The 11,054-nt window shown below is 53.4% G+C and overlaps 2 protein-coding genes across 2 annotated transcripts; both read left to right on the forward strand.

Moving 5' to 3' along the window:
- Positions 1–1,591: 1,591 nt before the first annotated feature.
- Positions 1,592–4,621, forward strand: B0T23DRAFT_399916 (uncharacterized protein; the record flags this gene model as incomplete). Its single annotated transcript, XM_062838450.1, has 3 exons — positions 1,592–2,572; positions 2,618–2,675; positions 2,727–4,621. 3 exons carry the CDS (start codon positions 1,592–1,594, stop codon positions 4,619–4,621), a joined length of 2,934 nt encoding a protein of 977 aa, XP_062688238.1.
- A 1,309-nt stretch (positions 4,622–5,930) lies between these two features.
- B0T23DRAFT_390147 (uncharacterized protein) lies at positions 5,931–9,527 on the forward strand. The gene has a single exon (XM_062837861.1). It carries the CDS (start codon positions 6,085–6,087, stop codon positions 9,301–9,303), a length of 3,219 nt encoding a protein of 1,072 aa, XP_062688239.1. The 5' UTR covers positions 5,931–6,084; the 3' UTR covers positions 9,304–9,527.
- Positions 9,528–11,054: the final 1,527 nt, after the last annotated feature.

The following is an 11,054-nucleotide window of genomic DNA, read 5'->3' on the forward strand; positions in this document are numbered from 1 at the left end:
TTGCTTCCATCAGTATGTCTTTTCCATCCTTGGATGTCAATATTCGGTGGAATATGGTTACTTAGTGATGATGATGTGGTAGGAAATGGCCCGACATTACCGCTCCGTCTCACTCCAACACCTGACTCGAGAACCGGCAAGACCCGAAAAAGTCCATCGATGATCGTCGATCCAAAAGGATGGCGTTTACAGTGTATACCACCCACAAACCGACCGGCGAAAATGCGAACCCACGCCCGCGACTGTCAACAGCAACAGTGGAAGCATTCGAAACACGTTCGACGGCAGATACCTACACTACTATACCCAAGTCGACATCCCATGGGCCGGAACATAAGACGCCAGTAGTGAAACGAGACAGGGGCCACCCAATGTCACGGCACATGGATGGAAGGACAGGTTAGACGGGCGCCTAATGTCAGTCATTTCTGGGCCATTCCGAAACTGTCCTGTCCGCCGTCCGCCGAGACTTTTCGTTTTGCTTCAAGTCATGGGCCATGGCTCCTCGGTGACGTTGTTGTTGGCGAACATGGAAGCTCCAGGTGGTTCCGACTATGTACACTACACTACTCCAGGCTTCGGATCCTCATCATGCTGGCGATCCCCAAGTTCCATCCATCCATCCATCCAACACAGTCCAGTCCGGTTCAATGGTGCCGTGAGCGAGCGGCTCCACTCTCTAGCGTGGTGCCACTTTTCAAGGGCTTCTCATCTTGTGATTGGCCAATCGCCCCAGAGCTCAGGTGCCTGGCCGTGCTTGATGCTGGGAGTTGTCCCTGGCAACAACACTCGATGGGGGCGCACGAAAACAAAAATCCGAGCCAACAGTGGACATCGACAAGGGGGGATTGGAGGGCGTCCGTCGGCAAGTGAACGAATGTGTGGTCAGCACACTCACCACTGGCACTGCCCTGACCAAGACGTCTCGTGAGGGCCTTGGCTCATCCCCGGCAAACGCCCCAATCAAACCCACTCTTGCCGTTCAGCTTGGATCCCCGTTCGTCTGTTTCGTTTTACCACTCAGCTGTGTTGCTGTGTTGTTGTGATAAGACAACGGCGCATGTGTGTGTGTGCTGGCTGGCTGGCTGCTGCATCCTCCAACTGCAACCCATCAGCAAATTTCCCCCCTCGACACTACACGATTGGTATCTGTCTCTCCATTCATCGTGTACCGTACCACTCCCTCCCTCACCAGCCAGAGAGAGAGAGAGAGAGGTACATACACCGAGTATCCACACAAAGCCCGTAACGCGTCCAGTCGCGAGCCGTTGAGCTCTATAGGACCACACAGGCTGCCTAGGTAGGTAGACGACCGACGGAGGAGCCCTGCAGCCAGACAGACGCCAGACACCAGGGAGCGGCGGCCGTTCGTAGAGTGCCTGCATCTCCAGGCATTGCACCATCCGCTCGCGTGGCCATCCCGTCCAGCACCATCGCATCGCCTTGCACACGGGGCATCGAGACATCATCCCGACATCATCCCACCTCGTTACTGTTCTGAGCCCAAGCGCGCGACGAGATTCGCTAGGTCGTCCGGCTTGCGCTGCGTGAGGTAAGGCTGACACTGCACCTACTCCGGGCTGCTGCCCACATGGCTCACACGGACCTTGACGCGCACATCAACAGTGCAGGGGGACTGCAAGGAAAACAACAGCTGACAGCTCTTTGCTTCAATCGACAGTCTACCCGGGAACCACACCTTCCATCTAATACCTACATCCTCGTCTGGCCCAGTCCTCTGCGCAAATACGATCGCTACGACGACGAAGAAGAAGACGACGACGACGACTCCCTCTACTCTACTAGTCTATCGCTACCATATCTAACAATGATGTCCAATCCTCCTCTATCCGGCGTCGCCCGCCCACGACAGCGGCTACATCGGCGTCAAAATTCGACTCCATCCGCCTTTGAGGCTGTCAAGATCGCTCCCTTGCCGACTTTCCCACAACAACAGCATCAACGCCCTCACATGGGCCATCGACGAGGCGTTAGCCTGGATACCAGGCGTCACCCTCTCATGTCTTCAACAATCACAACCACGTCCCAGCAAGACTACTCAACCCTTGTCAGCACGACGGGCCCAGACACAGGAATACCCACGAGTCTGCCAGCGGCACCACAGGATATCCTAGCACAACAGCAACACCAGGCGCACCTTATAGCACGCCCTAGCTCCAGCCAAACCGACTACAGTGACCTGTCGAGTGACAGCGGCGACTCGTTTCTACTATCGCCCCATGGCACACCACATCAACGAAACCACTTCATGGATGGATTGGCCTCGCAGGGCCCGATACCCGAACTGTCTCTGTCCTACGATACCTACATAGATCCCAACTTTGACGCCATGATGAAGAGGAACCAGGTCAGCTATGACAGCAACAACAATAATGTCATGGCTTCATCATCCTCCGCAACCCCAAATTTTGACTTTTTTGCCTCGGAGGCGGCGCTCTCTACTCCGAACTTTATGAGCTTTCCAGACCAAAGCCCCGCAGGGACGGGACAAGGAGGCTGGATATCAGAGGGCGAGGCATCCAACACCCAGTTGCGCCGAGCGTCAAGGCGGGTAAGCGTTGGATTAAACAACAGCCTCATAGACAAACTTGCAAAGTACGAGCCTATGGCGAATGGGCAGAGGCCAGAAACACCTCCCATGCACAATGCCGCAGGTAAGCTCGCAGGATCTGACGTGTTGAGCGGGAATACTGAAAATGAGGCAGGATTCTATCCCCCAACACCCATGGAAACGCCACACGATCGCTTCATGAAACAACAAGCAACACAGCAGCAGCAACAGCAGCAACAGCAACAGCAACAGACACTAAGGCCCAGCAGGTTTGCAGACGATTACGACGAGTCGATGGAGGAAACACTCAAACCCATACGAGGGCACCGAAGCAATCGCAACTCGGGCATTTTCCAGGAACTGCGCCAGCAGGCGGAGGCTATGGCTGCTGCTGCACCTGCAACGTCCCAAGCCGACAGCATGCCCACGACCTTCCAATCGCACACGCTTCCTGCAGCTCAAGACGAAGACTTGTTGAGGATCCACTCTGACTTCATCAAGCTGGAGCATGGTTTCACTTTCCCTGACATGGGGTCGCAGATGGGGCCACAGATGGGATCGCAGATGCAGGGTCTTGGGGGGATGAGCCCTTTCGACAACAAGCCAGACCTTGGACCTCCATCAGAATATGGCGATGCTGATCCACAAGCCTCCAGTCGCCAGAGTTCAGTTTCTCCCTCGCGCCGCGGCTCCCCGCACCGAAGAACCGACTCGATTGCCTCCATCGCCAGTGCTGCCAGCATTGCTAGCATCAACATTGAAGAGACTAAGACCGAAACTGGCGTGACTCTCGACGACATTGCCCAGTACATTGAAGGCCCCGATCCCGCCGATGGCAAATGGGTATGCACGTACGAAGACTGTCGGAAACGGTTCGGCCGCAAAGAAAACATCAAGAGCCACGTACAGACACACCTTAATGACAGGCAATACCAATGTCCAACCTGTAAAAAGTGCTTTGTGCGCCAACACGACCTCAAACGCCACGCCAAGATCCACACGGGCATCAAGCCATACCCATGCGAATGCGGTAACAGCTTCGCGCGGCATGATGCACTCACACGACACCGGCAGCGGGGCATGTGCGTTGGTGCTTTTGACGGCATCGTGCGTAAGGTGGTCAAGCGTGGCCGGCCACGGAAGAACAGGCCGGATATGGAGGAGAGAAAGGACAAGAGCGATCGCACGAGAGATCGGTCAAGGAGCCATCATTCGACCAGCAGCTCCGTCAGCAGCTTTTCAGGCTATTCCGATAGCTCGGTGCCCAACTCTCCCGGGAACGACTACGATCATATAATCGACGACGAACAGTTTCCGGGCTTGTTGGATATGCCAATGGGAAATGTTCCAAATCTGCCGCCGAGCATTGTATCGGGTCATGCGGGTCATGGGCATGGTGCGATGCCTAGTTCATCGACGATGAACCCGGCTGTAGCTACCATGTCGGTATCATCAGTGTCTTCAGCGCCCATGCCGAGCTTCGATCCGAGGGTTAATGAAGTCATGAACGTGGACTCACCAGCATCGAGAAACTACGCCAATTCGCCGTCAGCCGTGAGTAGCTATAGTCATGCTAGCCACCCGTCGATATCGATTACCGAACATCACGGACCAGGGTCGGATTTTGGGCTTCCCGGATCCCAGAATGCTGCATCGCCAGCCAAGAGTGCTGTGAGTCACTATACGCCGCCGGAGTTGTCGAGTAGCTCGTCACCACCCACGCATACCCAGCAGCAACAAGGCAGTCAGGGACCAACGTACTACGATATGGATCCTAGTCATGGTGGCATGTCCAACATTCCAGGTCCCCCCACGAGCATGGGGATGGGCGCGGCGGTCGGTCCCACCCACGTCGATCCAACGAACATGCTTCTACATGGGTATGAGCATCAAATGGATCAGAACTTGATGCTCGGGAACTTGGACGGTACGACCAAATTCGAGGTTATGGAGGGGTACGATGCAGCGGCCGAAGTAAATATGTTTGGAGATGCTCATGAAGGCGATGGGAGTGGTCATGGTGGGAGTAATATGTACTTTGGGTCATGAGATGAGTGAGCAAGAAGAGGTGGCGGTGGGTTGATTATCTGTTTTGCATCTTTTGTTTTCGGTCTGGGTTTTTGGTTTGCGCTTTTTGGTTCTTTTGAGGGTCCGTGCCGTTGGGAAGGTTACCTTAATGACTGGACATCCACCTACCTACTCTTCTGATCGGTAGAAGAGGCCTAATGCACACCGCAGGTTATTAATGGGATGGCGGCGACTGTCCGACGCGCTTCAAAAGGACAGGGAATAATCATGTCCGATCAAACGGGGACAACGGGAGGGGAGTGTACGAGTACGGTACTGATTTTGGGGTTATTCAATTTTCTTGGTTCCTCTTCCGTTGGTGTCTGGAAAATAACAAGGCGGAAAAGGGGAAGAGAAATAATGGGAAGGCGGTTTAGGAGGATAGGACGTATGGACACAACCCTGTCGGCGTCACTTGTTTTGTTTTGTTTTGTTTTGTTTACTCGATTGGAAAGGGGCGGTCAATACCTACCTGCCTGCCTACCTACATACGTAGTAGTGTTCAAATTTATTTGGCTAGAGCTGTTTGGGATAATTCAATCTTTGGTCGATTTTTCTCCGTTTTAGATGAAGCTCGTATTGCCCCTGCTCGTCACTATCGTGACTTTGGCCCGTTGAGAGTCTCCTATCGTTGGGTAGGTAGCACGTGGTCGCGATTGCCTCACCTGCAGCCAAGACAGCTACCTCTAAGTAAACATCGATATGTGTGCACGAGCCACTGCACCTGCCTCACCTTGACGTCCACTGTGCATTTACTGTGACAGCACATGGAAAGCCCCACCATCGTCGCCGACCTCACTTCGTTAGGTTGGTAGGGCCTGGCCTGGGGTCACTGCAGGAGAACTGGAGCGTCCATCAGGCACTGTCGGATTCCATTGCTGCTGGGCTCAACAACTTCCACCCTTTTCTCACACGTCTCAACAACAACTATCAACTTGTATCCCAACTTTGTTTCCAATCGATTAGACTTTACCTCGTACTTAATTAACCGTCATCTCCGATTTGGAAACCAGCACCCCGAAACCAAGCGACTACCTCATAACATCAAAAAAAAACCAACACCGCCAACAACATAGCCAACTCATATTCAGTCCAGTTCAAATCTTCGACGGAGGTTCCCAGGGCAATCAGACGAGATGACGACACCAGATACTACCACCAAATCCAAATCCAAACTCATACAACAACAACCTCCCTTCGACCCCCTATCCACCACCCCAGCAACTAACCTCGCCTCGCCCCTCCCACCTGATCTAGACGCCGATATCCTTGTGATTGGAGGGAAAGATGTTCGGCATATCTTGTATACTGCTTATGCGGAAGTTGGGGAGCATGGATTGCAAGAAAGTGGCGAGAGCAAGAGGAGGAGGAGGAAGATCGTTGTTACGGTTAGTCATGAGGATAAGTATGTGGTGGCGAGGAATGTGTTGGTGTTGAGTCTTATTATGGGGGTGGATTTGGATGGTGCTGAGGCGGGAGGAAATGGGGAGGGGGGTGTTGATATGGAGGCGGAAAAGGATGCGAAAGAAAAGGCTGCAAAGGAAAAGCTCGCCAGGATATGGGACATTTACTACACCCGATTCCTTCCAGATCCCGAAACACGCAACTTACTAGCTTCCCAAGCGGAAAAGTTATGTCAGGTAGCCAAGACGATGGAGGACTGGGAGCAAGGACCATACGGTGGAACGATACACTTGGTCAACCAAAAGAGCTTGGGCGCGGTGAGAGGTGTTTGGGAACAATACGCCGAAGCAGCAAGGTCAGCACTCGATACAGAGAAGGTTGGAGAACTTCATTCAGCTCTTGTCGAGGGGATGCGGTCATCGCCCGACGAGCAGCGCCAGAGGTGGGCCTTAGGCTCGTCGGCAGCGCCGTTGACTGTGCTCTTGAAGGATCAGATCCGGTTCTACGTTCAGGTGGCGTGGGAGTTTGACCAGAACATAGCCAACGCAATGATGCTGTTTCCCAACCCTACGTTTGCCGCTGGTTTGTTATCCGAACCGGATTCCGAGTCCGAGTCCGAATCGCAATCCCCGGGCAGCCATCGTCGTCTCGCTTACCCCTCCAATGGTGTGCTGGGGTACCATCTCGCGCTGATCAAGGCTCCCCTCACCGAGCTCTCCCCGCTGCGCATTGACAGAGACGGCAACGACTTCAACGACGGCATTGACGAGGACCCCAATGGACACATGACAGCCCTCCGCGTAGCGAAGCACCAATTCACTCAATGGTCTCTTGCCTTCCGGGAGCTGGCGGCCGCGGAGCAAAAGAGACTGACGATTCGGTTCGCGGTAGACGGCTGGTTCCCTCTTTGCCAGTCACTCCTTCACCCACCAGCAGCGGCGACGACCAAAAAACAATTCGACATAATCGACACTACCGACCTCTCTTCGCTTTGGGACCCCTCTGCAGCTGGTGTTCCCGACCCGCCTGGCCTTCTTGGGCTGCTGGTAGCCGCCAAACGATTGCTTAAAGACCGCGCTTCTTCGACGATGGTTCTGAACGACGGGAACGGGCTTTCGCTAGTTGTTGATAATCTTAACGGCGATGGTAACATGGACTCTAATAATTCTAGTTCTGCCCAAGCTGAGGCTTCAAGTTTCGCCAACAACACGACCGGCGCGTTCATTCTAGGTATGGCACCGGTGGAATATTGGAGTAATGCAAGTGTTAAGGCGACGGTGGATGAGTGTCTTTTGGCCGCGAGTAGTCTGTATGATGAGGATCGTGAACAACTTCAAGGGCTTGATAAGGACAAGGAAGCTATGGCTGCGGCTGCGGCTGCGGCTGCTAGGGTGAAGAAGTTGGAGGAACAGGGACTGCACATCAGTAATCGGCTGTTTAGGAAACATTCTAGGTGGCTCGCTCCTGGGCAGCAGCACGGCGGAAAATGGAGGAAGTCACCGGCCGTCAAGGTCGATGCAAAGGAGCTGGCGGAGGCGGCGTGGAGGGTTTATAAGGATTCGGTGATTTACCAGATCGAGGGTCAGCGGGTGGTGCATGAGGGGCAAGAGTTGATTAAGATAACCTGGGGTAAAGGTCTGTGGCAGACCTTTATGGACTTTATCGGCGTGGTTGGTGGCCAGTTTGAGACGGATAGGGAGGAGTTCCGGCGAGTTATCATGGAAAAGATCGGCGGTAATGTCGTGCAGGATGCCTTGTTGAAAAGGGTGTTGGAGGAGGTGGTGCCTGAGTCGACGACGGCAACTGAGGCGGAAGCGGATGGCTGCCCGGTGTTTACTGCCAGCTTCGACGTCACTTCGGGTACTCTCACGACCATCACCGGCCATCTGGATTTCATTACGGAAGAGGAAAAGCAACTACTGGCAGATAAGACTGTGCCCATCAGTCTTCGACAGTCTTCTCCGTGGGCTATCGATATTGTCTTGGGTGCCGGGACACTCGTCAAACCACTCGTCTTCCCGACTCCCGTCCTTAAAGAAGGCAGCAAAACTCGCATCGCTCGCAAATCAGGGTACATTGAAGTGATCGCGCCCGCGATCCTTAACCCTCTCGCTGCAAAAGTGCTAGACGAGTACATTTTTCCTACGGTCCTTCAAACCGCCGACTCATCGTCAGAGACAAGCCAGCTCGTCCCCACCCCACTCAACGCCCCCACGGTAAACCTCGACTCGCTCCCCATCCTTTCCATCTCCGACACCTCTCGACTCTCGTTTCTCGGGCCCTTAGCTTCCTCTATGTACTCGCCCCGCGAACTCCGCGAGCGTCAAGCCGCTTTTGAAAAGGGTCTGCCTGAAACCAGCTGGGACTCGGCAAGACTGAACCTCAAGGAATCTCTCCACACCATGATCAATATCGCTGCCGGCCTACAAGTGGGACAGTCCGGTCTTTTTGCCCTCTGTCCCGTTTCCGGGTCTGGGTCCAGTTCATCGTCATCGGATGGTAGGCACATCCTCATCCTCGTTTCCGCGATCCGACTCGATTGCAGCGCTCAGTCTGGTGGCGGGATAGTTATCGACGCAGCCGTGCTGCCGCTTACTCACTCTCTGCTTGCCAAAAAGAACAACAACAAGAACACCGACGACGATGAAGACCTCCAATCCTTCCTCGTCCTCCTCCGTACCCTCGACTGCGTCGACCTCTCCGTCACCGACGCCGAGCTCGCCCTCTGGAAATCCATCCTCCCTTCTTTTGCGGAGCGCTGCCGTACCTGGTCCCATTCTCCCTCGTCATGCGAATACGCCACCACCGGCCAGGTTCCCTTGAGCCTCAAAAATGGCGACCCCGTCCTCTGTACCTGCGGCACCGGCCATTTCCCACCCAACTACCTCTCCTTACCCCTCTGGGAGTCCGCCGCCGCGCCGCACGCCACGCGCGTGGCTATTTCCGCTCCGTATTGCTCACCTGTCGTGGAAAAGGTGGTGTTTGATCCGGTTTTGGCGAAAAAGATTGCCGAGCGCGGGCTGGAGGAGGCACTTCGGAAAAAGGAGGAGAGGTGTAGGTCCTGTGGAAAGGGGGAGGAAGAGCTGGTGGAGGAACGAAAAGCAAAAGGGGGGGAGACGGCGGGCAAAACGGCCGAGGTGTTGAGGAAGTGTGCGAGGTGCTTGAAGGTCAAGTATTGTAGCGCCGAGTGTCAAAGGAGGGATTGGAAGACGCATCGGACGGAGTGTGTGGAAAGTGAGGAGCATCATAGGCAGGCTTAGGCCTGGGCCATCAGGGTGACCAGTTGAACTTGTGCTTATTCATTAATTCGTTCTTGAACTTATCGGTCCAACATCCATGCAGCTTCAGTACTTTAGCTTGATAGCTCCAACAAACGAAGTTGTGTCTTCCGTTTGCTGATTTATTGCTCTTGTCTGTTTTTTTCGACTGAATTTTTCCAAACTGATCTCGAGATGCTGCTTCGTCAATGTAAATAGTACAGGACCAAGTTATTACAAAAGCTTCTGAGACTTAGTAATTACCTTATTTCTGTAACCTTACAAACGAGACTGGAAAGCTTGGTGGATTTCCAGGCTTGGATGTGTTTGTGGCTACGGATGGCTAGACATGAAAGGATCACGAAGTTCCTGCGGCGGGAAATGGAGGGATAGTGCGCTAGCGTGCATGCTCATCATTTCAGTAGGCATGTTGTTAGTGCATTGACGCATAAGCACCGCCAGACAAACTTGCAATTATGCAAAAGTCCATTTTGAGGGGTATTTTAGCAACACTCTATAACTCTCTTTTTTCAAGATTGTCTTTTGTCCATTGTCTTTGTGTGGCTTGGTCAAGATATCAGCTTCACTTGACATTGTCCTCGTTGTCTTGACGTCCCAAAATTACACAAACAAACATTAATGTTATTCCGATGATTCCCTTCCAAGCCGGTCACACTTCCCCGTTCACATCGCACTGTAGCTGCTCCCATCTGCGATTCCCAATACTAAGACATTCTAGACCCCGATTCAATAACAGGTCTCGGATATCCCTTCCCTTCAGTTCCCTTCCCTTCCCTTTCCTAAAGATCTCATCTTAGAATAGTTTATATCTACACTACCTACACGTATGTAGTAGTGTGGTTTGGCTGTACCATTGATTGCATGTATCATGAAATCCATCCGTCCATACATGGACAGAGGGGATTGAACAGGCACAGTGAACGGATCGCCTGTACTGATTGAATGCATAAATAAATAGTTAATACGTATCAACAAAGCCCGTCCGTCGCGTCGCATAGATAGGTAATCTCCCCTATTCTGTTGGTGTAGTGTACAGTACTAGGTATGTATATCAATGCGCGCAGTTCATCCCGCTCCCGAAGTTCCAGTTGCAAGGGTCCGGTCATGTATATCCCCTGTTCGTCACCTGTCAGCCGTCAGCCGTCAGCCGTCAGTCACCTGTTTGTCAGTGTCACACACTCTCTCTCAGGTCCGCACTGCACTGCACGACGTCCGTCGGTTCAGTCGGTTGGTAGCAATGCAAGCAGGAAGCGGGCAGGGCGGGTAAGGAACTCCGACGGATTGGATGCCAGGAACCAACTCCACCCGCCGCATTAAGCGCATTAATTCGTTAGTCTGGCGCACAGACTCCAACAGTACACCCAGGGTCTGACAGGCCGTCACTCAAGCAAATCAAAGTGCAGTGACATTGATGGCGGGCGGCGCAAGGCAAGGAAGGAAGGAAGGAAGCCCCAGGAAATAGAAATACCTACAGGTATCGAGTGGAAGCAGGCAGCACAGGCTTAAGTTGACAGCTGGCGGCGGGCGGCGGGCGGAGGCTGTGCTGACTGCAGTGCTGAGAACGAACAGTTGAGCGTGGTACGTACATACGTGCGCGCCGAAGCGGGCAGGTGCATAGTTTGGTTCCTGAGGATCAGTCCGGTCGGTCATTGCTTGATTTCGAGACTATTATCTTACATGATTCCCCGTCGTCGTTTACATCTGATAGCTTTTTACGTCTAAGTATCGATCTC

This window comes from Neurospora hispaniola (genome assembly GCF_033458365.1).
Source record: "Neurospora hispaniola strain FGSC 10403 chromosome Unknown B0T23scaffold_10, whole genome shotgun sequence".
Classification (NCBI taxonomy): domain Eukaryota; kingdom Fungi; phylum Ascomycota; class Sordariomycetes; order Sordariales; family Sordariaceae; genus Neurospora; species Neurospora hispaniola.